This window comes from Lindgomyces ingoldianus (assembly GCF_010093535.1).
Source record: "Lindgomyces ingoldianus strain ATCC 200398 unplaced genomic scaffold BDR25scaffold_22, whole genome shotgun sequence".
Classification (NCBI taxonomy): domain Eukaryota; kingdom Fungi; phylum Ascomycota; class Dothideomycetes; order Pleosporales; family Lindgomycetaceae; genus Lindgomyces; species Lindgomyces ingoldianus.
This window is the reverse complement of record NW_022985183.1, coordinates 310,236-337,143: the sequence shown is the minus strand read 5'-3', so window position 1 is coordinate 337,143 and position 26,908 is coordinate 310,236. Positions and strand designations below refer to the sequence as shown.

The following is a 26,908-nucleotide window of genomic DNA, read 5'->3' as shown; positions in this document are numbered from 1 at the left end:
CGCCACATGACCTACCCGCAGCTCAGAGGCGCCATGCGCATGACTCAGTTACCGGCCAGAGGCTGACCACCTGCGGCCTAGAGGCGCGGGATACACAACGCTTAGTGGCCCACGCTAGCTAAGCTATATACACTTGACCTTCTAGCAGCGACAATGTCTCCTCTTGCCTCTGCCTTTTACTAAATCTGTAAAGGATTTCTTCTTGGTCTGTTCCCCAAGTATGCGGAAGAATAGCGTAGTTTGAAATGTTGTAGCTTAAAAACTCAGTGGGCTGAGCTTGTCGTCATCTTTTATTCTGAGCAGACGCGTGATAAGAACGTCGCTAGTGAGCTCTAGGTATGCAAGCGGGTCAAAGAAGTTACAGGTATAGTGTGCTGTGCTAAGAATCAAGGACAATAACAGTGGGGCCGGCAGAGTGACGGAAATGGACGAGGGCAGAGCGCTGAAGTTGAACTGACACTGGGGCTGCGGCGGGGTCTAAGTTTCCGCCTGAGACTGTAACTAATTCCATCCTCTTCCTCTGCATCCCTCAATAAACACTGCGAGAACGACCTATCGAACAGCAGACAAAGCTGGAAAGTTCCACGGCCCTGTCAACGTCTATGCCGCCATCCCTGCACTTCATTGTGGGCTGATAGGGAAGATGAATTTTTGCTTCAGAGAATACGGCGCAGCTGCCTGTACGCGAAGACTCACTATCACACTTTTAACAAGTAACAATTGACAGAGCGAAAGCGAAAGCGGGGGCTCATCTTGACCGTCCCGTTCAGCTGAGGCCCTGATTTTGTGGATCGTCCAGGCACCTGAGCCTGGGCCCGCGAGAAGTATGCGACTCCAGCCTGCCGCGTCCCCAGCGGTCTCAGTGGGATAGGGTAAGTGAAATTCTGCCTTCAGATGTTGTGTAGTTCTGACGAAGCAATAGCAAGTCGTAGATTGCCATTCAAGGCTGCCACGATGTCCGGGCGGTATCACCGCAGATCTGGGTGTGCCAGGTGCACGCGAGTGTGATGGCGCGGTTCAAGGACGCGTAGAGCGGTATCACGGCTTCAACTCCCCAGCCAAAACGATCCGAGTGTTGATACTGAAGTTAAAAGTTCGAGTGACTGAGAGGGGAAAGAGACGCTTGGGAAGGAGCATCCAACACGCTGGCAACCGTGACCAATGGATAAAAGTGAGGGTAGAATATCAGATATCTTGAAAACTTGTCAGATTTGTTTCCGCTTCAAGAACTCCTCATCTGTTAAAGCATCTAAACAGACCGGAGTAGCGGGGGGTTTTTTTATGGGGGAAAGCAATACAGGTTAAGAGAGAATGGTGGGACAATACCGTAACATCTTCCCGAAAAGGCGATTGGAGTAGTAAGGCTCCTTTGAGGAAAAGGAAAGGGGTCACAAAGGATAAGTCTGAGGATGGAGCTCTTAGTTGCGCGATGCTGCTGCCTGTCACGTCATCAGAATTGCCTGATCTCGCATTAAGCATACCCACATACCTTCTCAAGATCTCTTCCAGGCTAAAAAGCTACTAGTACTAGCTATCCTCAACACTCACCCACCTTGGGGGCTCGTTTTCTCCATTCTCCAAACCAATTCTACGCGCTCCGCCAAAAGTGGTTATGTGCGTCGGTAATCCGCGAAGGGTGCGAAGGGTGCGACTTGGTTCTACGCCTCCTAGAAATCTTCAGAGCCAACAGCCGTCTTCCATCTTATCGCGCATCTACGTAATCCTCATTTAGTTCCAACAAATCTCCCATCCTCACCCCCTCTTCAATATCTACCCACTCCGCAAAACAGTCATCATAGTCCGGCGCAACCCTCAAGTCTGTCACCGCAACACTCGAAACCGGCGGCTGTGTCATCAACATCCTTCTCCAAGATGCCTCCTTATACTTCACCTCCTCTGTCCAGCTATCCATTGTTGAATGCAGTAGAATTTCCATGCAGAATGCCTTCCGCACCGTGAAATCCCTCTGCCAGATGTGGTACAGGCCCCTACGCTTGGAAATCTCGAAGACCTCTTCAAAGGCCGCAGCAAGGACAGGATTCGGCTTCAAATCGGCAGGGGAGGCATTTGAAGGTACTTCGCGCGGGAGGAAGTACAAATCCCGTTGGATGCGAGAGGAGGAGAGAATGACAGTGCGCCAACGCGTGCAGACGGATTGTGCCATGAGGAGGTCGTACATGGGGAGTTGGAGGAGGATTTGCTCGATGAGTTCAAAGACGGAGAGGACCGCTTTGCGGGCGGTGTCATTTGGTTCAAGGATGGAGACGGACTGGGAGATGGCATTGCGAGGGATGCGTGGTTTGTAGGCTGAAGCCATTGTTATTCTGAGGATTTGGGTGGCTTTGGGGGCCATGGTTGTTGAGCCTTGCATCAAGACAGGGAGAACGCGTTAAGATCTAGGAAATTGTTTGAGGGTCCGTGCGAATTTGGCTGGAGGGGTTGAGCAGCAGCAGCTTTTAGAGGAGTATTTTTGAGGAGAGAGAAGGCTGTCTTCTGCGGAAATTTCACAAGTTTTATTTCCCTAAGTATACTGTTATACGCAAAAATTTCTTCTTCCTAGGTAGATGTTTAATTATCTCCTCATACACGTGAAAAACAAGTGCATTTGTCTCCATCAGATACCATGTTCAATTGCGCACCGTTGACCCTCTTCGCAACTCAGACCAATATCAGCTACAGATGGCAATTTCAACCCAATGATTCTGAGAACCAAGACAAATCCTACATGTGCATCCCTGATTAACCATCTCCCCTGCAGCCAATCCGCCGATCCCCTATTCCTCTCTAATGACGCAACACATCCCACGTCGCTCTGCCGCACCAACGACATCTCAACCTAGCTCCAGCTCAACATTCGCCAAAGATGTAGCTCCCAAGTGTCAGCTCAGCTTCCAAACATCATTATTTGACGCCCCAGCACCACTTCGGCATTCAAAATGGCATCGGTCCTAGGCCTCTTCATTGGTGGTGTAGTGACCGCCATCCCCGTCGTTACAGGCGTTGCGGAGGGAGTCTCGTATCAGAAGCAGCAGAACGAGGAAGCTGCGAACGAGACGCGGATGATAAAGTTCAACATGAATGTGTCTTGTGAGTCGGATGATGAGTTGGTGGATGAAGTGGATCAGGGGATTGTTGTATTGCGGCATGACAAAGTATGGCTCCTACGCTCTCCCTTTTCCGTCCCCAATTGCATATTCGCCCAATATGCACTCGCCCAATATATGGGCTAACGCAAAATCCTGCAAATATAGGTCTGGATAGTCCCGCGCGACGACAACAACAAACCCATTCCTCCCGTCGACACTATCAAACCACCTCTCCACGCCTTCGCAGGCTTCTACATCCAATACCCGGACGACGACCGCTTCCCTGCTGAACGCGGCCTTGTCTCCACTATCTCCGACGATCCTCCAATGTTGAACTGGATCTACGTCGACCGCACCACCTACGAACTCCGTTACGGAAACCGCTCTGCATCTATACAACACATAGTCGGGGAATGGGACTGGACAGACGACGAATCAGCGGTTACACTTGACGGCTGGGAAGGTTTTGTTGCGGTTGATGAGGGGGATGGAGAGGGTACGAAGTGGGGCGGAGAAGGATTACGGTGGGCGGTATACTTTGATAAGGATGATAATGGGCTCAAGGGAAAAAGGGGGAAGAAACCCATGTTGGAGGTTAATTTAGAGAGGAAGTTGCAGAGTGAGGAGGAGCAGTTGAAGCAGCTAGAGGATGCAAATCGGAAGATGCAGGTTAAGAGTCAGGGGGATTTGAAGACGCAGTTTACGGCGCCTGCAGCGGATAAGAAGAAGAAGAAGGTTTGGGGCAAGTAATTGTTCTCCTTGGATACGTTAGGGTGGCTATTTAAACTGCCGTATTCGGGGAACGGGCCCATTGTGCTTTATTATAGACTTGATATCAGGGTATGGGCAGGCGTCTTCTACACATGGGTGGGTTGTGGTATCATCATCCTTATCCTGAATATGTTCATTCTATTTCAACTCTATCTTATAATCGGCGGTTGGGTATTTTCTAGGCATATTTACAGATTTCCTACTAGGGCAAGCTTTTCTACTTCAATTTGCTTGTGAATTGAGTGACGATTGTGGGTTAAAAGAAGGGTTGCTCAAGTGCGACTGCAGTCCAGGGGCATGCAAGCGTACCCTAGTGGGCTCTTTATCATCTAACAATTGAGCTACCATCAACACTCTAATTCCAGTTTCCTTCAATTTAGGTGCTATAGGCCGGAGTTTCAATGCCGTCACAATCGTACCTCGAGGGTCCTCAGGTGGGATTATCAGGATGGGGAGAGGGGGGGGGGGGGGGGGGGGGGGGGGGGGGGGGGTTGACCTCCACTAATTTATATCTATCGTGCTCGGCACCCCGCTGCACCTAGAAGCCGAGACAGCTACAAAAGCGCTTCGCAATTCAGCGCATTACCTAACAAAGAGCTCACCTTGTGCCCTAACCATCCGACGCCGATGGCGGCACTGTTGCTCCCAGGACCTCATCATATCACAAAAAGGCTAATACACTCCCGCAAAGCACCCACAACCTACCCCTTACCTCCCGAACCCTACCCTCCTGCCTATCCCCCCTTTCCCTTCGACTTTTCTCGTCGAAGCTCCCTAGTCCCTTCTCGAAGAGTGATGGGCGATCACCTGCTTCAATCGCGCTAACGCGCCCTCCAGGTACTTCAAGCCCGCAGTGTGTCCAACCGTTAGTTACGGAGCCTTTTGGAGGCTGTATAGTACAGTTACGGAAGAGGAGGCTGTTACTAACTAACTGTACGGAGGAGATGACGTCAGTGTACGGTTAGGATACAGTAACTGAAGTATATTGAAGTATTATGAAGTAATTGCGCTGAAGCTAAAGACTATACCTAATTAGGAAGTTGTGATACCCCTTGTAAGATCTACTGTTGTTAATCTCACTGTTTTAATGTACTGTCACGATTGTGCACGAGTAAGGTTATAGAGCTTCACAGAGGTCTAGTTTAATTACTACGTGAGGTATTATAGTAGGTATAAGACATTGTGTAAGAAATAAGAAAGTTTAAAAAGAAATTAGTAATTAAATACTTAGCTTAAAAGTCTAAGCGCTTTAAGTATAAATTAAGCCTATTTTAAGTTTAGTTAGTGTTAAAGCAGTTTATACTTAAGTTTATATCTATGTTATGTTATATTTATATTAGACGTGCACTAATAATACTTTAGTACATGTCTAATATAGTTATGTCTAGGATCTAGGGAGAATACTGTAATAGTACCCCCCCTCTTATTTAGAAGAGAATCCTTTACATTAGTAGTTCTAGCATTAGGTTGTCTTTATTAGGGTACAGGTTTAGTTTAAATAGGTATTAGGCATAGAATTAAGTTACTATAGAGTTCTCTTATAAAGCTTTTATAGGTTCTTATAACAGTTTATTATATCTAGTCTATTTTATAAAGTATTTATAAATATGTTTTTTCTTATTAAACTAGATTTATTTAATGTCTTTTATAATATATTTTAGTTTATTATTTATAATAATAGGTTTAAGTAGCAGGTTTAGCTATTTAGGTAGATAGTTAGATTTAAAGGCTACTTAGCGCAGTAATAATATATAAAACACAGGGTGTATTTTTATGCTGTTAGGTAGGATTAATTAGTAAGCATATAATAAGACTATATAAGCTACTATAAAAAAGCTAAAGTTTTTTTAATTAAGTTTCTTTAATTATTAGTTTATTTAAATATTTCTAGTGTCTAGCTAGACCTTCTTACTAGCTGCATACATAAAGGCAGAGGTTTAAAATTAGTTTATGTACTCTTATTAAAAAGCTTAAGCTTATATAAGCTTTTTATAAACATATTTAAATATATTTTAAATCTTATTAATAAGTCTATTTATATTTATTACTTATATAAATTAATAAGTTAGTTAAAAGGTATTTATAAGCAGTTTAAATTTTATTTAAAAGTAGTATTTATAGTTTACTAAAAACAGAGATACTTATATTAATTTAAATATTATGTTATTAGCTTTAAACTATGCTATAGCTAACTATTTTACTTAGTTATTTTACTAGTAGTTTATATACACTTATAAGACTTATTTTATTATAGTGTTTATATTTTTAGTCTAGCTATTAGTCTCTAGGTAAAAAGCTGTAGATAAATAAAAAATAATTTAAAGCTATTTATAAAGTTTATCCTAAAAGGCTAAGACAAACTATGTACCTCTGTCTAATATAATTATGTTAGGCAGGCTATAGTAAACTTATACATATTAGTAGAATAACTAGGCTATATTAGAGGCAGTTATAAAAGAACATAGTATTAAGTATTAATACTTAGTTAAGTAATTAATAACTACTATAATATTTATATACTCTTTAGATAGAAGTAGGTTTATAATAAAATTAATTAATATATCTTTTTAAGCTTATTTAGAGATTAGAAGTAGTTTAAGTAAGCTATTATACTTTTTTTAAAAGGCCTTTACTTTACAGTAAGTATAGCAACATAATATGTATTAGCGTACAGTATAAAACATGCAGGGCTAGTAGTACTCTCTCTGTAGTAGGTTAAAAGTCTTTTTTTTGCCTAAGTGTTTTTTAACAGGCAAGTTATGTATAATTTAAAGTAGTTTAATTCTTAGTTTATTAAAATTAAAAATTATAAGTTAGTTATAGTAATATAGCTTACTATTTTAGTTTTTATAGTTAGCTAGTGTTACTTTCTTTAACTAACTAGCGCTGTTTTAAAGCAAGTCTAAAGTTTCTTAAATAAATTTATTATTTAAATACTTATTAGTAATAATTTAATTAATTATCTAATTTATTTTATTTAAGTTAAGGTTTAAAAATAGCTTAAGTTAAAATAAAGTTTAGTGTTAAGCCTTTTACACTTCTTTCTAAGTAAAGATGTTTTAGAATTACTTTATAAAAGCATCTAGTTTTCTTTTATTTTAACTAAAATAATAAGTAATTTTAAAATTAAAATAAAATAAGTATTTAAACTAATAAGCTTATTAGTAGCTAAGTTATTTTATAGTTATAAAGTACTGTAAGTTCTTATAGTTAGATAGAACCTATATTAGATGCGCTGCACTTTTTAGTTTAAGTTGCTATTATTTAAAGTAGTGTACTATAGTAAGTAATTTTTTATTATAGATTTTATAATTACCTTCTACAAAACTTATTTTTTTTAAGAAGTATATAATAGGCCTAATAGTCCTATCTAGCTTAGTCTAGAAGAGAACTTCTGCTACTATGTAGTCTAAGGCATTAGCTTTTATAAGTATTAGTAGTTTAAAGTTAAAGTAGTAGAGTATTAAAGCTTTAGTAAAAGCTTTTTTTAGCTAGTTAAAAAACTATTAGTAATTTAAGTTAAAGTTAAATTAAACTTTTTTTTTAGTAAGTATAATTATAAGGCTTACTAGCTGTAAAAAGTTATTAATAAATTATTAGTAAAAGTTAGTAAATCTTATAAAGGCTTAAACATTCTTTACATTTTTTAAGTATTACTAATCTAGCATAGTTTAAACCTTAATAAGGTCTATTTAGATGCTATTTATAAAGATTACATATTCTAAATATATAACTTTTAATTAGTAGAACTTGCATTTATCTACATTAAGTTATAAACCTGCTTCTTCTATAGCCTTTAGCACTAAGTGTACATGCTGTTTATACTCTAAAAAGCTATTACTATAAATTAAAATATTATTAATATATATAGTATAGAACATGTTTAGGTAGGGTTAGAGTAAGTTATTTATAAAATGTTAAAAAGTACTAGGCGTGTTAGCTAAGCTAAAGGGCATTACTAGGTACTTAAATAGTCTATATTAGGTCTAAAACGCTGTTAGCTACTTATTACCTTTTACTATTTTTAGCTTATTAAAAGTAGTAATAATATCTAACTTTATAAAATACTTTACTTTACTTAGTTAGCTTAGAGTTTTCTATAAAAAAAAAATTAAGTATTAGTTTTTAATAGTAATAGTGTTTAGTTTTTAGTAGTTAATGCAAAATTAAAGCCTACTTTTAAGTTTCTTTATAAATAGTATAGGTAACACTACTAGTAAAAAGCTAGCTTAAATAAACTTTTTTTTTAAGTTTTTATTAAAGTATTTTTAAAGCACTTTTAATTTATTTAGTAACATCTTATATAGTAGCCTATAACTAAGTTATTTACTAGGCTTAAAAGTTATTTAGTAATTATATAGATATTATATTAAAAGCTTATTAAACTTATTTTAGAAAAAAATATATAACAAGTTATAGTAGTTTTAAAGAACTATTATTTTTAAGTTAGTGTGTTTTTAGAGAGCTAAAGCTTAGTTTATATTAAAAATTATAACTGCGTAGATTTTGTAATCTAGTTATTAAGCTAAGGTTATAAATAAAGTAGGTTTTATATAGCAGATGTTTATTTACTATTTAAGTTCTAGTTTATGTTTAAATTAAGTAAGTAAAAGTTTTTTAAAAGCTTTTTTTTTTTAAGTTTAAGTAGTTATTAAATTATTTTACATAGCTTATTTTAGTAAAAGGCCTAGCTTATTAGCCTTACTTAAGTAGTTTTTCTTTAAGTTATTAAAAAGTAAGTCTAAAAACTTTTTATATTAAGTGCTATTTAGGTATTATTTAGGTGTAAGTGTAAGTATATATTTTAGCATTAAAAAGAGTTAAAGTTTAGAACTTACTCTTAGTAATTAAAAGCAACTTTATGCTAATACAGCTATAGTTGTCTTAGAATTAAGTTATAATATTTTATGTTTATTACATAAAGCTTAATCTGCTTTTTATAGTGTTAGTAAGTAATTATAATAGTTATAGTATAAAAAATAAAACTTTTTTTAAGTTATTTTCTATTAAATCTAGTTAAGTAAATTATTTAAGTAAGTAGTGTTAATTAAAAATTTAGTTTACACACTAGTTCTTTATTAATATAACTTATACTATTTACTTTTAAGTTAATAAAAGCTTATATTAAAGCTAATATAGTTTTTTATTATAAATATATAAAAATATTAACTTAGTACTTCTAGTTATTAGTAAAAAACTTAGCTTATAAGTTAGTAAAAATCTAGTGTTAAATTAGTCCTAGAAGGCAACTTAGCCCTAGAACAAGCCTTTTTATAGGCTTCTACTACTATAGCTGTAGCTATGTTAAGAGTAGTAAAAAAGATTAAAGCTTAAATATAAGTTAAAGCTTTTATAAAAATAAAATTAAAATAGTAAAAATTTTTAATAAGTGCTAGTAGCACTACTTATGTAGACTTAAGAAAAAGAAATAAAGCAGTTTTAAAAAATATAACTATACTTACTATACTTAAAGCATTAACTTTTTTTTTATAATTTTTACACTTTTTAAAACTAACTAAAGCATAATTTAAATTAATTTTTATTATATTAAGGTTTTTATTTGCAACTACGCTAGTTTAGAGGTGTATTAAAGCTTATATAAAAAGAAACCTTATGTTATTATTATAAGTAGTAATTAGGTTTGCATATGCATTAAAGTTGTTTAGAAGGGGTTCTTCTACTATAGCATGTTGCAGTTTAGTTAAGAGGGAGTTATATAAAGCTATAATTAAACTTATTTTATTTAAGCCTATATTAAATGTAAGTTAGTAGAACTTAGTAAAGTATAAAGTAAAGCTTTTTTTTTTTATTATAAAGTGTTTAAGTAACTTAGAGCTGTTAACTTTTTATTTAAGTCTTTATAAGTTACTTATAAAAACACTATAAATTAATTTAAGTTAATAATATCTTTATTTATTAGTAAGTTAATTAAGGCTATTATATTATAGTTAAGTTAAAAGTAAGTATATAGTAACTAAAAGCATTTAAAGAGAAATTAGTTTATATTTTCTTTAAGTTTATATTAAAGCTTATATAAAAAAAAAAGTAGGTCTTTTTATTTTTTATTAAACAGTAGAGGATTAGAGAGTTAGTTAGATTTTATTACTAAGTTAAAAAAGTTATAAGTTATAAGTAGTGTTAGATAGAAAAAAGTTAAGCTATTTTTAGACTTTTAAGTAAGCTTTAAGGCTAGTAAGTTCTTAGTTCTTACTACTATAATAAAAGTTAAGGTAGAAATAGACTACTTAATAATATAAAGCTATTCTTTAAAGTTTTTTTAAAAAGCTTTAAAGCTTATAATATAGCAGCTTTTTTATAAAGTAAGCACTTTTTAAAAAGCTTTTTAGCTTACTTTAATAGCTTAAAGTTATATAAGTACTAAGCTTATTAAGTTAGATTTAAAAGCTATTCTTAGCTAAAGTTTTAATATAACATAATGTTATAATTATGCACAAGTAAGGTTATAAAGCTTTACAAAAGTCTAGTTTAATTACTACATAAAGTATTATAGTAAGTATAAAATGTTATATAAAAAATAAAAAAGTTTAAAAAAAAATTAGTAATTAAATACTTAGCTTAAAAGTCTAAGCGCTTTAAGTATAAATTAAGCTTATTTTAGGTTTAGTTAGTGTTAAAGCAGTTTATGCTTAAGTTTATGTCTGTGTTGTGTTGTGTTTATGTTAGACATGCACTAATAATACTCTAGTACGCGTCTAATACAGTTATGTCTGGGATCTGGGGAGGATACCGTGACATGTACTCTGTAAGCTCAGTTAGCTTACTAGTAACAGCGTTGTTACGTAACTAATTCTTCTGCAGTTAAAGAGCCTCTATTGTCAACCGCGTTGTTGATTGGGATAGAAATTAGGACATCATAATGGGCAAAAGAATAACGTAGATGGCATAGTTGCTGAATTTGTTAGAAGATTGCTAACAAAACAGGCAATAACGGCATTCTCCGCATTAATCTCCGAACACGAGCCCCCTGGCCCTCAGCAACCTGCCTTCAACCGCCCAAAACCACCAAAAATCCTATATAACTACCGTAAACGGTTAGTACAGCAGCCTCATGTATAGTACAGTATACTGAGTAGATGCCCTGTACGTACGTACGTGACCAAAATCAGTGTACTGCAGTACTGTACTATTAGGTGTACTAACGGTTGGACACACTGTCAAGCCCTCCAGCCCTGCGCAAACCTAAACTCTATTCGCCCCGCTCTTCGCCTTTAGTTTTGCCCAGTAATGTTGGCTTAAATACCTGTGGATCAGTTTCATACGGTGGATGGAGGGGCTCGGGCTGAGGCAGGCTACTTGTCAAGTTTCCCTCTGTGTTCTCACCATCAAACAGCTTCAGTGTATCAAGATCCTTAAAGAAGGGGGCACAAATCACCTTTGGCATTCAATCACTCACTAAGCCCTACCAAATCGCCTAGCACCAAACTTTAAGTACAGTTCTTTGAAGACGCGAAGGATCTAGAGCATTGCGAAAAACCTGTAAAGCTTATAGAAAATTTAATATGCTGCCTTTGAATTGATATCCCCTTTTTCAAGAATCTGTACGCCTGCGGTAATTGGGAGACGGATGTCTTGCAGCTGAGGATTTGATCCTATCTGTTCTTCATAAGATATACCGGCGGCTGGTTTACATTTTACAAGGGGAACATCATAGACTTCTTTCCCGCAATCTACTGCTAAGAGGAAACCGTACTCTCTTGTACATTATGTCCCTACTAAAACAAGAAGGGATCGAATATTATAGGAAAGAAATGCTAGAGACACCGCCTGTAGATGTAACGGGAATGAGAAATTGTCAGCTGACGAAAGATCCAACCCTCTCTAACCCTAAGTTGAATCAACAAAGAACCCTCTATCCCAGCGGACACCTCATGCGCCAGTGCTTCCCAAGTCCCAGGTCGTTAAAGCACCCAGCCCTGCATCAATTGCCTTCTGTACTGTCCACATCTACCAGAGAGCTTGCCCGTATTCTGTCCAGGGTAATGGGAAGTGTAGGGTAGTTGAGTAAAGGAATAACATGAAAACGGGGTAAAGGAAAACAGCGCACGATTGATCTCAGGGCTACCCGTGGTCGTCATCATCATCCTAGTCCCTACGACCATCCCCATATACATCCTCTGGGTCTGGTATTTCTTCTTCTGAGTCCGTTAGTTCCTCTTCTGAGTCCGCTATTTCTTCTTCTAAGTCCGTTATTTCACCTTCTGAGTCCGCTATTTCATCTTCTGAGTCCGTTATTTCGTCTTCTGAGTCCGTTATTTCGTCTTCTGAGCCCTGTTCGCTCCCCGAATCCTCATCGTCTGATTCAGAGTCGGACACAGACTCCCATTCGATATCACAATTATCCATGCAATCTACCCAATCCGCCCTACAATGAACGCACTTGATGCCTCGTCGTTGGACCAGGTTTTCACTGCGCCAGCTCTCAAAGCAGTCCTTATGAACACTGCGACCGCATTGTGCCTTGCACCAAACGAGATGGTTCAGAGGCTGGAGAGACATAGGCTCGTCTGCTTGGCAAATGGTGCATTCTTCGTCTATAGTGCGACGACGGACGTGGTTGCCACGGCAGGTGCGTGAGCTTGAGGCTCGAGAAAGGTTGAGCGATGATATCGATGATGTTGATACTCTCGAGGGCACGGAAGGTTGGTGAGATTGAATCGTGGAATTTCGGGAGCTTGATGGCTCTGCAGGAGGGCGAGAGGAGTTATCGGGCGGCGGAGTGCTTGATGTAGCAGGAGTTTGGCGAGATAAGAGACCAGTTGTAGAACTTGCTGGCATGGTGGTGCGTGGTTGTGAAGGGCTTTGGGGAGTAGCCCTGGCGGATACCCCATCCAGGCGACTCTGAATGCTTCGAGCCCATTGCTGCCATTGTGTGTCATTAGATGACCGTGAAGAGCGTGGGCGACTTGTCTGGGTGAGAATCTCGTCGAGGCCACGCTGGAGAACACAAATAGTCTCGTGAAGTTCGTCTAGCTCGGCCCTGTCAGATCCCGGGAGGCTTGGAGTGGTAGAGGAAGGGTTTCTCGTCGATTGTCCGCTTTGGGTCACCCCGATTGCTCCCTCAGGAAAAGCGTGTCGAATCCGCTCTCGCCAGGTTTCGTACATATTGCCGGCTTGATCTCTGTGGTTACGAACGCAGAGCCCAACAATGGCAAGCTGCTTGAGCATGTCACGAATGCTGCGACTATCGGCGTCCGGTTGCGATATCGAGAGTTTTCGAAGAAGGTCATCCATCTCGCGAAGATTATGTCCTGCTACGATGTTGTGACATTTACGACCCTTTGAGGGCGCCCATCCCACACACCGCCCATCGTTCTCAACTCGGAGGACATTGCGCGGGTTCCAAAGGACTTGCCGGTCGAAGGAGGTTGTGTTTCTAGGGATTGATGATGGCATGTTGGAATAGTGTGGAGTGCTTGAAACTATAGAGGTATTTTAACAGGCAAGTATCGCGTTATATGCCTCCCATTGTTGAACCTGAGGTATTTTGTTCTTCTCATTGTCTATGTCCTTAGCCGGGGCACTTACTCAATTAAATCAGGATTATTATGCGGACTTGTGGCGGTGCCCACCATGAGGTTGCACGAGCGCAAGGCTGAGTATGGTTCAGTCATGGGGCGATGCGCAGGACGACACCGGTGCTATGGTTCAACAGGGCGAGCCTTGCGGCCTGCAAGCTTGTCCTAAATGTCCCCCGCAAAGTTGTGTGGTGGATCCTCTTTGAGAGGTGACCTGTTATGTATATTCAGTCAACCCACTGCTGGGCTTGAATTCCGCGTATATCATATCAACAAAAGGCTGTAGAGGTTAGCTTAGAGATTAACAAGAGAACTACACTAGTATTGGCATTCCAAACCATTCATGTTTGAGAGGCCGCTTGTGGGGGCATTTGGGGCTGATGCGGCGTAGGTATGGACGATTGGAAGAATATCTGGAAGGATCAGCACCTGACCTTTCAGCCACAGCATCTTCGTTTCAAGTTAATAAAATCCCTGGAAATTCCATCTCCTCGCACTCATGTTAGCACCCACACCAGTCTCCATCACTCCACCACCATCCAACAAGCCCCAGTTTCCCGCCTCACCTCCCACACTCGACATCCCCCAAACACGCCTAGCCTATGAAATTCATCTTCACCTCCCTAAACCTCCCTCCAACCCCCGAACCCACCGCCTCTTCAACAAACCCCCACTCCATCTCCTCCACCTCCCCATGCGCAAGTCCAACATTGTCGGCCACCCGTGCACGAGACATTCCTCGATTCATAGAAGTAGGTGCGGTAGAGACAATGAATTCGGCAAGTAAAGAAGGGCTTTGATTCCATACTCTTATTTGCGTCCGTAACCGTAGTAGTTCATTCTTAACATGTAGTCGGATTTCCTAGCGCTCACACATATTGCGAATTATATGCATGGCGGGTTCTGTTAAGGTTAGACTCTTTGGTGGAGGTTTGGGGGTCGTCTCCAGTGGCTGATCCTGTGAGGATGAATGACTCTTTGGGGATATGGTGTGGCGCAGGAGGTGCGCCAGAGAGATATTGTTGATGTTAGACATGGTATACGGCCAGGAGAGTATTGGGAAACGTTCTTCACCTTGTAGATAAGAATTCGACTGGAGCTGAAGCAGAATGTGCTCGAGTGCTAGAGGGGGAGCGATTGAAGCCAAAAAGGGATGTGTGTACTACTTTCTCGCTTAATTGGTGGAGAGGGGTGAGGAGTTATAAAAGGAACCCTGGACCATTCCCGAACACGTGAACACCAGAGGGACTTGTCAAATTCCAATTTTGTTTCCACATAAATAGTACCATTCCGGGTATCAAAAGACCGTATCCAAAAGGCAGGACGCAAGACCATAATACCTCTTACTCGAACATGGTACGAGACTGATACGTCATATGGTCTGCCCGCGTTGTCGTCGTTATCATACTCTACTCGTCCAGCCACTCGGCCGCCTTCTCCACTATCCCTGTCGAAATCCCAATCCACTTATACACACCGTTCTTATCACCTTCTTCTATGGCCTCGACGATCCCAGGAAATGTTGCTCCAGCATATCCAGTCCACTTTCCGGGCGCAAAGACTATGTGCTTAAACCACGGCCTCTCATCTAGGCCCGGTGCATACAAGAACTGCCGTTCGAGCAATTTATATTTGGTGTTGACACGGCGGATGGCGTAGTATATTTTAACTCTCTCCCACCATTTCCACCACGGGATGTCGTCGTCAATGGCCTGCTGGAGAAGTTTTGCAGCTAGGGCGTCATGCGATTGTGCTACGCTCTGGAAGCGGGCGATGGCTTTGTCAAGGGAATGGAAATGTGATTTCGTCGGCTCGTTCTCAAACTTCATCTCCTTAGCTTTTGCTTTGACGGAATCGACATATTTCTCAAGGCCGATGCTGTAGTCAGTAGCGTTTAGTTGGATGACAGGGGTCTCGATAAGGTTCGCGGCTAATAGACCCCAGATCTTAGCGATGGTAGCGTGGTAATGAAAGCCAGGGTCGCCAAAGCGCTCCATCCAATCAAACGAGTCGTAGTTGGAATGGTAATGGTAGATCGGATTCTTGCGGCCAAAGCTGAAGCCCATATCGAGTGAAGGAATGCCGGCAAAGTCTTGGAAGGCCGTGAAGTCGGAGCCAGAGCCCATGGTGGAGATGTGGTGGTTCCATACATCACCGACGGTTTGGTTCGCGGTCGTCTGGTTGGGGGATTGGACGAGATGAACTGAGATGTTAGTACGTACAGGACATGCCAGAAGAATACTTACCGGTGTCTATGAGCACCTTGTTCAGGAGTGGTGCTGCCGAGGTTTTGAAATCAGGGCCAACTGTGCCCACGTCGACATTCAAGTATGCGATGGTAGCTTGCTGGAGCCAGGGAAGGTATTCCTCAACCCATTCGGTCGACCCAAGTAGTCCATATTCTTCACCATCCCAGCTTGCAAAAACAATAGTTCGAAGCGGTTTCCACCCAGCCTCAAGCGCCATTCCAAAGCCACGGATGACTTCATTAAATGCAGCCGAACCGCTGTTCGGGTCACCGGCTCCACCAGCGATCCAGGCGTCACGGTGGTTCCCCAGTACCACGACTTCATCCGCGATGCTGCCGTTTACGATGCCGATGACATTCCACATCGGCGTTGTCACATACTCTTGCTCATTGACGAGATTCAGGGCGACGTTAGACGGCGAAGGCCCGATGTTGTACTCAACGCTCTTGTATCCCAATCCTCCACCCTCCCAGTATTTGTTGAACGACGACGCCTTCGGCCCGTGGCCATTGAGGGCCTTGAGAAGAGGGAGTGCGTCGAGGTAGGATATGGGTATCGAGGGGATGGAAGGAATGGCGTGGTCGACGGGTTGGCGAGGGACACCGGGCTTTGAGGGGTAACCCGGGGTCGTTGGATCGCCAGGAGCGAAGCCTGAGGCTAGTTAGAATTTCTAAACTAAGGCAAGGTACTCTGTACTTACTCAAGAACTGTGTGCTGCCTCTCTGCACGCTGCTTGGCTCCCGTGCTGGTCCTTCGGGGTATGTAGTATTCCCGTTTTCATCGGTGACGTCTCCATCATCGCCGGGATCGCTGTAGATGACCGCTCCAACCATCCCAAGCTCCTGAGCCCTCTTGACCTTTAAACCCCTGAATATCCGGCCATACTTAATCAGCGCGATTTTGCCTAACAGGCTGATGTTGGCTGCCTGCAGCTCCTGAAAATCCTTGAACGTCCCATAATTACAGTAAACGAATGGCGCAGTGACGTTGCCCGATGCGCTGTACCCGTGGAAGGTGGGGATGCGATCCGGGAGGCCGCTTGTGCCATCCTCCTCCAGCACATCCTCCTCCAAACTCGCTTCGTACTTGACTTTCCATGTTGCTTCGGCGCTAGTCACGGTAGGGTCGCCCCTATTCGATTTCTCGGTCTTCTCTAGCAGTGCCAATCGATGGCCTTTCGGGTAGTTCACATATATGTCGTAATCAACGATGAGGGTGTTCTCAATGCCAAATTGCTGCCATTTCTCTTTAGTCCAAATTGCCTGGCTCAGGTTCTTGCCAGCCAGATGCGGCCCCGAAGTATAGTATTTGCTCCATTTCTTTGCCATTTCCGCATCCGGAGTATTCATGAGGATGTCCTGTAAGTCCCTGTATTCCACCCCCTGTGTCCGCGGCCACGATGGTGGGACATCGCTCGCTTTCCATGGGAGGTATGCGCCCCAGTCTGCTTCATCGCTATCATCGAGGGGGACAAAATTCAACACAAGCAGGACAGTAATCAGTCCGAGGAGGAGAGCAGAGGAGAGGAGGATGGTACAGATACGGCGGAGGGTATGGTGGGGATAACGTGGTCGGGCTGGGCGGATTTGCACTACAGCAAGCAGTGGCGTATGTTCGTCGGCCATGGTGAGCTTCTCATTGCTAGATCGATTATTCATGCAGATAAGGAAGGGAAAGAAGAGGGGGAAGGGGTGCTATAGAAGTCTGATAATATGGTCAGATGAAGAGGTGAGTGTTGAAGGATAAGCTTGGTGCTGAAGCTTTGAGCCGTGCTTGGCTTCTGTCGTCATCCACACCCTGAAGCTCCGTCGGTTTCATCTAATCTTATCACTTGGCAACGACTTTATTCGTTCTGGAGCGTGCTCCTCTTACTACGGCGAATCGAGTCCTTGCCAGCAGGCCTCTATTATGTACAATGATAACCCCACTCGAGCACGGCCTGGAACTAGAACTCTCTAGGACGACCGCTTAAAAGTTCCCGTGCTCTAACTTAAGATAATTGGCTAATGCCCACACTCACACTAGCCACATGCACGCCGAGCACTACTTCCCTCCAACACTGGATTCAAGACACTTCCGCATAAAGACTTCTGCATAATAACCAGTCAGAAAATTCCATAGGGCTTCCTTGGTTATAGAGGCTTCTGAGATGATGTTTACCTGGAGATGAAACTGCTGCTCTCGTCGCCGCTGTCCAGACCCAGCGTCACAGCCATCGCCAGGAGGAAAAGTCTAAGAGAAGTTGGAGAGATCTCTGGCTATACTGGCGCCAACAACGGGCACATTACACGTGAGGCACATTGAATTTGGCCAGCGCTAGTCTCGCCTCTGTCTTTCTGCAAACTCTCAAGGTGATACTGTCTCATAGCCAAAAAGGATAAATTCCCTTTATCATAATATCTAGAACAAGCTCAACATCTCTCGTATGCAATCCAGAGCTCTAAAAGATTTTTTTAGTTGCCATGTATGCACAAGCGTGGCTTACAGCATATCTTTGAACCTACGGGAATTTTAGTCTATATTAGTGCCTTGTATATGTGAAATATGTGTAAACATGGTATTTAGGCTATTCAAAATACTAGCACGCGCATATAACTAGACAACTACTTAGATAACTTAAATATACTTTCCGGAGTTGTTACTGATTCTACAATAAAGACGTGTTACTACACTGTTTTCTTATGTCCTATTTTTGCTTTGTTTTTTTCTATACTTGGAAAATCGTATAGTAGGAAAGGAAACTATATGAGCAAAGCTGTAGCTTTCCCTAGCATTATAATTTATAGGTATTAATATGCAGCTGTACAAGTCTAGACTATAGATGTAGATGATGAAATTGCGTCAGCGAGCTCCTGATCAAAGCTTCTATCTCTCGCGTCCGCATCAGTTCGGTAGGTTGGCCAAGTGTTATGGGATGGAATTAGATCCCTATCGGAACTGCCAAGGACCCTTCTTAGGCAAGGTGACATCAATGTCACATGATCCATGATCATGTGATCATATCATCAGGTCAAGACTGGATCGCAGTGGATCGCAAGACCTCAGATTGCGATCCATGAAAACCACTGCAAAGAGTTACAAGCTATAATAGTAAACAGATACCACCCCCAGGCTTAGAGGGGCATAGTTAATTCCTCACAGATAGCACTGCACCAATACTTAAACTACTTAATACTATCTTGTTGCTCCTAACTAAAGCGTACTACTACATCACTCTGTACTTACGCATAGTATAGTGAAGCACCCTGTCGTCTCCGAACATACACCGTGCACAGGATGGACTGTACGCCGCCCTAATATAGGTCGCCCCTCCTTCTAGACGACATACCACACACCACTACTACACATAACCCTGGTTAAGAGAAATTGTGGTAACAGTAACCTTCCCACTTAGCCAACAACAACCAATACATATCTTTAAATTCCTGCAGCCGAATCTCGTTTTTGCTGCTTAGACGCTTTCATTTCCTTTCTGTGACGTCGTTCTTTTGCCTCTGTTTCGGCCCTAGCCTCTGTTTCCATTATCATTTCTTCCAGGCGTTAATTTAATTGTTCACATTCAATCTCGTCTTCGAGAGGTCTTGTATTTGAAATCGATTAGGTGCTTTGTAGAGACTTAGAGCAATAATGCTTCTTCTCCAACAAATTTCGAGCGTGTCGTGGCCATGCTGTAACTTTATTAGTTCGTCCAGAGCATAAGAAAACCGACGGACGACTACTGTTGGCACTGTTGAAGATGATTCTAGCACTCGATATGGTTATTTTTGTCTTCGCAGAGGGAGTCCTGAAGTTCACTGATTCGGGGTCGGAGAGTGTTTGTTTCTTCCTCCAATGGCCGCAGCTGCTCGCATTCGGACTGGCTTTCGTATAGTTGCTGCTGGGGGCGCGATTTCTCCTCTCTCAATTCGTTCTGCACCTCGCTTACACTTGATCGGAGAGTTTCTGTCTCGCTGGCTAACACTTGTACCCAGCGTTCCCAACCGTACGTAATACGTTACAACTTGCCAAATTAATGGTCATAACTTCTTAGATTATAAGTACGTTTTAACGTAAGCATAACATTTAAGTCTACTTATAGAGCGTAACTGTTACAATTTACATTTCTCCTACATTTTAATATTTTATAAAAAGTTATGTTGTAACAGCTTATATATAGTTTACTAAAGATAATAATTTACTATAAACATAGCACTAACATAGCTAGTTTTTTTACAGTTAAAAAGCTTTAATTATTAGGCTAAAAAGCTTATTTTTATTATAAGTAATAGTCCTTCTACTACTACTAAAGCTTCTCTTATAGTTGCAGCTTATAAATAAGATAGACAAGAAGTTAAGAGTAATTTTATATAGTGTAAAATAGGCAAGCTGTCTAACTTATTCTTACTATATAAAAAAATTAGCAAACAAAGGGCTATTATCCTTAGCTATAGTAACATCTTTATAGTAACTATTATAGTATTACTGTAATTCTGTTATTTTTTACTACTTTTTATATAAATAATTACTAGTAAGGAGGCTTATGTTTATAAAAAAAGTCTACTTAAAGCTTATATTATAATACTTGCTACTTAGTAACTTACGTTGCGTAGATAGCAGTTACTTATTGTCCTCTGCCTCTACTTCTACCTTAGTATTAACATACTCTTAAAAAATAGCCTTTATTAAAGCCTTAGCTTTTTTATGCTATAAAAAGTGCTTATACTAGTAGTTTTTAAACTAAAGAAGATAAAGCTAAGAGTTAAAAATAGTTATAACATAATAATAAAATATAAGCAGCTTTATAATAAACTTTTTTTAGTATGTAAGCAACTTTTTTATGCTAAATGCTACGCTAGATTTAAAGTAGTAATTATTACTTTTACTTTTAAGTTTATTCTCTATCTAGAGAAGCTTAGTATATAAGTGTTATAAGTTAACAATAGTTATTTATAAGGATTTGTATAAGCTCTTACCCTTAAGGTGTTTTATTATAGAGTAAAAGACTTTAAGAAACTTATAAAAGTAATTAACTTTTTTTTATTTATTTTTAGTAATAATCTTAGTAAGAGCAGTATTACTAGAAATAGTAAAGTTAGCGCTATTATTCTTAGTGCCTTTTTACTTATAAATAAACTTAGTAATAGTGTCCTTAAGCTTGTAACAGCAGAGGAGCATAAAATAGACGCTGTGCTAGCGTACACTACTATTTTATATAAAATTAAGGGTTCTAAAGCTTTAGAAAAGGTTCTTATTATTAAGAGTAGCTTAAAAAGTTATAAAAGCCTTTTAGTGTTTATATAACACTAACACTATGTTTATAAAGTTATAAAGCTTACTTATAACTCTATGCTAATAGTATAGTTTAAATTAATCCTAAGGAGCAGCTTAGGCTAGCGCTGCTTTAAAAGTGTTTATATTTTTCTTATATATAACTGCCTTAACTACTAGCTAGATTGTATAACTAGCGCAGTGTATATAGTGCTTAGAGGTAAGGGGCCTTTTAAAATGTTACATAAAAGTAGAGATAGTTTTATTATTATTATTTAACATGTTATTAGCTACTAAATAATAGAATTTTAATATAATTTTAAAGTTATTAATAACTTTAATAATCTCCCTAGCTTAGTTTGCCTCTATATAGTTACTATATAGGTTATAAAAGCTAATAAGTATGTTATAGTGCTAGTAGTTAACATCTATATTAGTATAAGTAAGTGTGTTATTATTAATTTTTATAGTGCTAAGGTGCTAAAATAATAAGCTAAGGTACATATACTAATAAAGTGTAACACTACACCTAGAAAGAAAAGGTAGTTTAGAGAAGTCTATATATTAACACTTAACATAATTTTACTTTAAGCTATCTTTAGTATTATTTAAATCTCTGCTCTCTAGTGTAGGCAGGCCTTATTTATGTAGGAAGAAAATATTATATTTAAGACTAAAAAAGCTATAAGAAGATTAGCTTAGTGTTAAGTAAAAATGCTTTAAAGTTTTACTAATAATGCTATATTAAAAAAAATGTTATAAAAAATAACCTAATTAATAACTACTACCTACAACACTTCCTTCTACTACATATTATAAAAGATAATATATAATAAGCTAGCAACTTTATAAGTAGCTTTAAATAAACTTGCTAAAATTCTTAGCATGTTAAGTAAAAAACTTTTTTTAAAAACATTAATTTTATGTTTTTTTCTAAAGTAGCTTATAATATAAGTGTAACTATTAACTTTCTTTACCTTTTTATAAACACCTTTAGTGTAGCACCTCTTACAGAGCTATAGCTTTACTTTAGAGCTATTTTTCTTATTATTATACACTAAATCTGCTTTATGCTGCTAAATCTAGAAGAGCTGCTAGTTCCTATAAAGCTAGCTCTTATGCTTTACATAATACTTAACTTTTTTAGGCCTTAGCTTTTTATTTACTAGCTAAAAGTTATTCTACTTTATAGTAAAAGCTACTTTATTATTAAGACTAGCATTAGCTAAGTACTTCTTTAAATAGGCATTAAACAGTGTACTACCTTAAAATAAAACTAAAAAGAAAGATAATAAGGCTTTTTACCTAGTAAGGTAATAAAAACTAGTATAATAAAATATGTTAGTTTACTAAAAAAAGCTAGCTTTAGAGGATCCTTAGAATAAAGCAGTACACCTGCTGCGCTAGAGGAATTAGGACATTTAGCTTATAGTAGGTAGGATAATAAATGTAGATAAATTAATAATAATTTATAAGCTAAAAAGCTAACTATTTATATAAAATAGCACACTTTACTCTTAGCTTTTACTATAAGCGCTAATGTTTTATAAACCTTAAAGTTTTTACTTAATTATTACTTTAAGAATGTAACTTTAAACATGCTTTTAACGTAATTTTACATATGTCTAATTAGGTCCTATTTTAGTAGAAAAAGTCGCCTTTTTAAGACGTACTACAGTCTGTAATGGGCGCTCCTCTAGTTATACGTTACGACTCATATCTCTCCTACGTTTCAACGGCTCACGTGACTGTTACGGGTTGTATACTACGACTCGTAGTACGTACGGTTGGGAACCCTGCTTGTACCGTTGTAAAGTCTCTTTCTAACATCTTGATTCGCAGTCGTAGATTGCGTGTTTCTTCTGCCCACTCCGGGGCGCCACTCCCAACTCCGCGTCCTGCTCCTCTGCTCGGTATCTTCGTGGTCTTCTAGGCTTGTAGAGACGAAGTGTCGCCTTCGTCCTAGACACTTTGTGTGAAGCTAGGAGGAGCACCAGCGCTTCCAACAGTACGTAGTACGTAACCGAAGTACGTGAACGTAACTTTCACGTGAGCAGTAAGTACGTACTTGCTTTTTGAGCCGTAACTTACGGCTCACATCTCTGCCCCTACGTACCGTAGTACGTCTCAAAAAGTCAATATTTCCTAGCAATATAGATCCTGATTGGACATTTCTAGGGGCGCGTTAGCAGCGTGTTTAAGGTCGCGTTTTTAAGTAACAATTAGGTGAAAACTCTAAGGTTTGTGGGACTTTAGGGGATAGAGATGTGGGATCTTATGCAAATAGTTAACTTTTTGCCCAGTTTATTGTCCTAAGTCCATGCTTGCCTATACTCTTGCCCATCATGAGCTAACAGATGTCCCAGTTCCTCCATTGTGGCAGGCGTGCAGCCTCATCCCAGGGATCCTCCCGAGCCATGGTTGCAACTCCTACCCTACGCTATTCAAAATCGCCGTCGATTTCCTCGCTATCCCCTCCACCAGCTGCAACTATGAGAGAGCCTTTAGTAGGGCAGCTGCACAGTCACAATTAACAGGAACAGTCTAGGGGTTAATACAATTAAGGCTTAGCAGCTTTAAAAGGACTGGCTACGTCATCACGCAGTAGAGAGTAAATTGACAGCTCTAGCAGACTATATTAGGAGGAAAACTCTAGCAGTTACGGCGTAACTTCTCGCAAGAAGTACAGCTGTAGGAGGATTGTAAGCCGTTACAGTTACGCTACGTAAGGGACTATTAATTCACTTGTAACGTACGTACGTACTAACAAACTGAGAAGTTACAGTCTAAAAAAAGCTCAATTGTAACGTATTACGTACTGTTGGAAGCGCTGAGGAGCACAAGAGGCATGAGGAACTGGATTGATTGCTAAAGGAGGGCAACTACGGGTTTATGTGGTACTAGATGAACCCATCATGTGACTTAAGGCCACCAATAGCTCTAGGCAGCAGCAGGTCAAAGGAGTGTAGGTGGCTAGAGCATGGAGAGCTCCGTAACTGCAAACACTTTGGCTTTCAAGGATGATACCTCTGTTTGTATGGATTCGACATTTTTCTTCTCAAGCTCGAGTACTTCCTTGAAGGTACCGATCTCACACTGTAGTTGTGGGATTGATACCTTCTCCTCACGCTTGAAGAAAGCTTTCATCCACTTGCTGAAACTGACTTTGTGCCAGTTCGTCCGCCTCTTGTAAGATCCTTTGGTAATCGGCCAGAAACCTCATATTCGCTCGTGGGTATATGGCGACAGGCGTCTTCTCCGACTTCTTTTCCCACTATTTTTCCACTTGCGATCATTCTCTTGAGCGACTTAATAGTTAGGGATCGCCCAACACGGTCCACCTAGATTGTCCTTGGGTGATTGACAGTAGATATTCGAAGGGCTTCTAATATGTCTTTGTTTTTTGGCACTCTGGATTGAATGGCGAAGGGAGAGAGCGATTCTAATCTAAGCAGCGAGATCGACTCCAAGTCGGGAAAGGGCCTTGTACCTTAGGACTTACGCTGTAACCATGAAAACTTGTCGAAGCCAATCATAAGTTGTCTACTGTCGCTTGTCATACCTACTGACGTATATGAGCATGTTGCCAAACTCCCACTGGGATTGTTGTGGCTGGCGGGGGCTGTGTCGAGAACAAATAAATGAGACGGGGCGAACCACGCACCTAGCTCATTAGCTGAGCTGTACCTTCGTTATTTCTTCAGACTAGTCCACTAAAATTCTAATCATACAATATTTATTCCGTCACTCTAATCTCTTTACCCCTTAGGATGAAATCTCTTTTCAGCCATGGAATCTGAGGACTTCAAGAACTGGAAAGTTTGCTTCAAACCAACCTCTGCTCTTAGGTGTTGCGTAGGACAGGAAAATGGAGGGACGCCTAATGTGCACCATCGAATATAGATGATATGTTGGCCTGTTAGTCGACTCCATCACGACCGCGGTAAAGTGTTTAGCTGGGCATCAATTGATTGAAGACCCCGAGAAGATGACGCATTTGCAACGAATGCAACCAGGGCGTGTTCCTCCGTATCGTCAGGCTGCGATGCTTCAAGGCCGGTGACACGGAAGACAGAGCATTTCTTGCTTGCCGCCATCTTGGGTCAAGCGATGTGGAGCGCGGCTATCGACAGCGCCTTTGGAGGGTGGATAGGTAGCAGGCACGCAGAGGGTCGATCATAATGAATGGGAGCAGATGGGCAGCGGCTTTGACCAACCTTCTCGCAAGGCTAAGCTGTGCTGGCTTCCACGTATTCTCGCCAAGGTGATTTTTTTTGTCGCACGTGGCAATTGGAGCAGATGAAACTACAGCTCAGAGCCCCCTAAGCTCCTGAGACCATACCTTACACCTTAACTCAATCTACTTGTTTGGTTCTCACCACCTGATTGACGACTCTCACCTCTTCATATGCCCTCTATCATCTCTCAGCTCAAACCGTGCGGTAATTTGCTCTCTTACCCCCCGTCTGCCTTCGCGAGAAAAATTAGTCCCGAAACCTGGCCTCCCATCCATGACCACTACTCTGGAATTCAACCAGGGCTTCCAACGGGCCGTACTACGGTCCGTACAAAGTGAACCGTAATGGTCACGTGTTCAGTACGAACGTACTGAGTTTGTGAGCCGCACTGTACAGTTAATGATGCCCTAGGTACAGTACGTAGTACGGATTGTATTACCCTTTTAGGAAGTTTTTATAGCAATTCTAGAGGAGTAGGAGGACTCTAGTAAGCAGGAGGTCTGCAGGGAGAGCTTCTAGAGCTCTAATTAGCTAAAAGTTTTATAAGGGCGCTTAAATCTCTTTCTAAGGGGTTTAATCTATCTATCTGCAGTCTGTTGTCTTAAAAATGCCTATTATAGACTATTTTCTATTACAGAGTTATCTATCTATGTGTTTTACTGCCTTATAGGCCTTATTTAGTTAATTAGATCTCTCTATTATCTATTTTACGCAGTCTTATAGGCTGCAGAAGTTAAAAGCCCTCTACACTATGTCTTCTGCCTTATTCTGTAATAGTACACTATTTATAGCTAAAGATTAATTACAGCAGTTCCTAGAGAACTGTAATTATAACACTAGCGTTAAGTTTATAATTAATTAGAATAATATATAGCTATTAGACTTAAAATAGGCGTTGCCTTTAGTATAATAAAGTTACTAAGTAAAAAACAAGACTACTTTATAAAGTAATTATACACTATTAAAAGTGTAAGCTTATAGCGCAGATATAACACTCTTAGAGAAGTAAAGTAAGGTAATTTACCTCTAGCTTTACTATTAGTGTTATAAGCAAGGCTTTTAAAGCGCTATAAAAGTAGTAGATAGCTATAACTATATTATTTAGCACCTACTAAAGAAGCATAAAGTTAATGTTAATAAAGAGCTCTTACTTAATAGCGTACAGCTACTGCAGCACCTATAGAAGGCAGCTAGAGGAGCAGCAGGCTTGTCGCGGGGGTTATCTTATACACTATAGCAGGAGGGTTCTCTACGCAGTGCCCTAGTTAACTAGGTTATAGTGTAGGATTAGTTATTTAAAAAGGCTATTTTATTAAAAACTTATAGTTTTATTAGCTAAAATTATATAAATTTTTTTACTACTTTACTATATTTTACTACTACACTCTCTAAGGATATCTACGCTGCACTTATGTAGTAAAAGAAGGAGATTTAAATAATACTAATTACTGCACTATTAAAAATTATACTAAGTGTAGATATATAGTGTTCTAAAAACTACCTTTTCTTCCTTACAGTAGTAGCTTACTTTGTTAGTATGCGCATATAGGCTACTATTATAAGAACTCTGTAACTAATAATAGCTAAATGCTTTACACGCTTAGTAAGACCTCTTAATTAGCTTTAAAAACCTATATAGTAACTATACTAGTAGTATGTAAGCCTCTAAAATAGCTGCTATTATTAATAAGTATAATATTATGTTAAAATTTAGCTGCTTTATTAGAGATAACATGTTAAATAATAATAATAAGCTTATTTAAAGCCTTAATAAGAAGCTT

The 26,908-nt window shown here is 39.7% G+C and overlaps 10 protein-coding genes across 10 annotated transcripts; 6 read left to right on the top strand and 4 right to left on the bottom strand.

Moving 5' to 3' along the window:
• Positions 1–1,521: 1,521 nt before the first annotated feature.
• On the bottom strand, positions 1,522–2,347 carry BDR25DRAFT_304620 (uncharacterized protein). The gene has a single exon (XM_033690250.1). It carries the CDS (start codon positions 2,315–2,317, stop codon positions 1,703–1,705), a length of 615 nt encoding a protein of 204 aa, XP_033545924.1. The 5' UTR covers positions 2,318–2,347; the 3' UTR covers positions 1,522–1,702.
• A 496-nt stretch (positions 2,348–2,843) lies between these two features.
• On the top strand, positions 2,844–4,021 carry BDR25DRAFT_264253 (uncharacterized protein). Its single transcript, XM_033686857.1, has 2 exons — positions 2,844–3,152; positions 3,252–4,021. The coding sequence occupies exons 1-2, from the start codon at positions 2,937–2,939 to the stop codon at positions 3,834–3,836; spliced, it is 801 nt and encodes a 266-aa protein (XP_033545923.1). The 5' UTR covers positions 2,844–2,936; the 3' UTR covers positions 3,837–4,021.
• A 6,560-nt stretch (positions 4,022–10,581) lies between these two features.
• Positions 10,582–11,293, top strand: BDR25DRAFT_356848 (uncharacterized protein; the record flags this gene model as incomplete). Its single annotated transcript, XM_033695719.1, has 5 exons — positions 10,582–10,620; positions 10,719–10,909; positions 10,985–10,993; positions 11,038–11,138; positions 11,163–11,293. 5 exons carry the CDS (start codon positions 10,582–10,584, stop codon positions 11,291–11,293), a joined length of 471 nt encoding a protein of 156 aa, XP_033545922.1.
• A 667-nt stretch (positions 11,294–11,960) lies between these two features.
• On the bottom strand, positions 11,961–13,273 carry BDR25DRAFT_343888 (uncharacterized protein; the record flags this gene model as incomplete). The annotated part of the gene is made up of 1 exon (XM_033693876.1): positions 11,961–13,273. A coding segment is annotated over one exon (1,313 nt), but the record flags the coding sequence as incomplete, so codon positions are not given.
• A 425-nt stretch (positions 13,274–13,698) lies between these two features.
• Positions 13,699–14,217, top strand: BDR25DRAFT_50977 (uncharacterized protein). The gene has a single exon (XM_033698682.1). It carries the CDS (start codon positions 13,893–13,895, stop codon positions 14,178–14,180), a length of 288 nt encoding a protein of 95 aa, XP_033545920.1. The 5' UTR covers positions 13,699–13,892; the 3' UTR covers positions 14,181–14,217.
• A 585-nt stretch (positions 14,218–14,802) lies between these two features.
• On the bottom strand, positions 14,803–17,267 carry BDR25DRAFT_315552 (Zn-dependent exopeptidase; the record flags this gene model as incomplete). Its single annotated transcript, XM_033691530.1, has 3 exons — positions 14,803–15,596; positions 15,640–16,293; positions 16,343–17,267. The coding sequence occupies 3 exons, from the start codon at positions 17,265–17,267 to the stop codon at positions 14,803–14,805; spliced, it is 2,373 nt and encodes a 790-aa protein (XP_033545919.1).
• Positions 17,268–17,336: 69 nt separating this feature from the next.
• Positions 17,337–18,008, bottom strand: BDR25DRAFT_356845 (uncharacterized protein; the record flags this gene model as incomplete). Its single annotated transcript, XM_033695718.1, has 6 exons — positions 17,337–17,439; positions 17,474–17,513; positions 17,557–17,587; positions 17,657–17,701; positions 17,731–17,874; positions 17,907–18,008. 6 exons carry the CDS (start codon positions 18,006–18,008, stop codon positions 17,337–17,339), a joined length of 465 nt encoding a protein of 154 aa, XP_033545918.1.
• Positions 18,009–18,472: 464 nt separating this feature from the next.
• BDR25DRAFT_356844 (uncharacterized protein) lies at positions 18,473–19,655 on the top strand (the record flags this gene model as incomplete). The annotated part of the gene is made up of 11 exons (XM_033695717.1): positions 18,473–18,528; positions 18,567–18,615; positions 18,652–18,716; positions 18,874–18,909; positions 18,945–18,997; positions 19,037–19,116; positions 19,152–19,220; positions 19,263–19,296; positions 19,326–19,446; positions 19,484–19,586; positions 19,614–19,655. 11 exons carry the CDS (start codon positions 18,473–18,475, stop codon positions 19,653–19,655), a joined length of 708 nt encoding a protein of 235 aa, XP_033545917.1.
• A 2,918-nt stretch (positions 19,656–22,573) lies between these two features.
• On the top strand, positions 22,574–23,385 carry BDR25DRAFT_356843 (uncharacterized protein; the record flags this gene model as incomplete). The annotated part of the gene is made up of 5 exons (XM_033695716.1): positions 22,574–22,813; positions 22,875–22,921; positions 22,970–23,073; positions 23,193–23,265; positions 23,292–23,385. 5 exons carry the CDS (start codon positions 22,574–22,576, stop codon positions 23,383–23,385), a joined length of 558 nt encoding a protein of 185 aa, XP_033545916.1.
• A 924-nt stretch (positions 23,386–24,309) lies between these two features.
• Positions 24,310–25,509, top strand: BDR25DRAFT_356841 (uncharacterized protein; the record flags this gene model as incomplete). The annotated part of the gene is made up of 9 exons (XM_033695715.1): positions 24,310–24,375; positions 24,418–24,515; positions 24,558–24,597; positions 24,691–24,774; positions 24,813–24,832; positions 24,867–25,034; positions 25,093–25,172; positions 25,225–25,450; positions 25,488–25,509. The coding sequence occupies 9 exons, from the start codon at positions 24,310–24,312 to the stop codon at positions 25,507–25,509; spliced, it is 804 nt and encodes a 267-aa protein (XP_033545915.1).
• Positions 25,510–26,908: the final 1,399 nt, after the last annotated feature.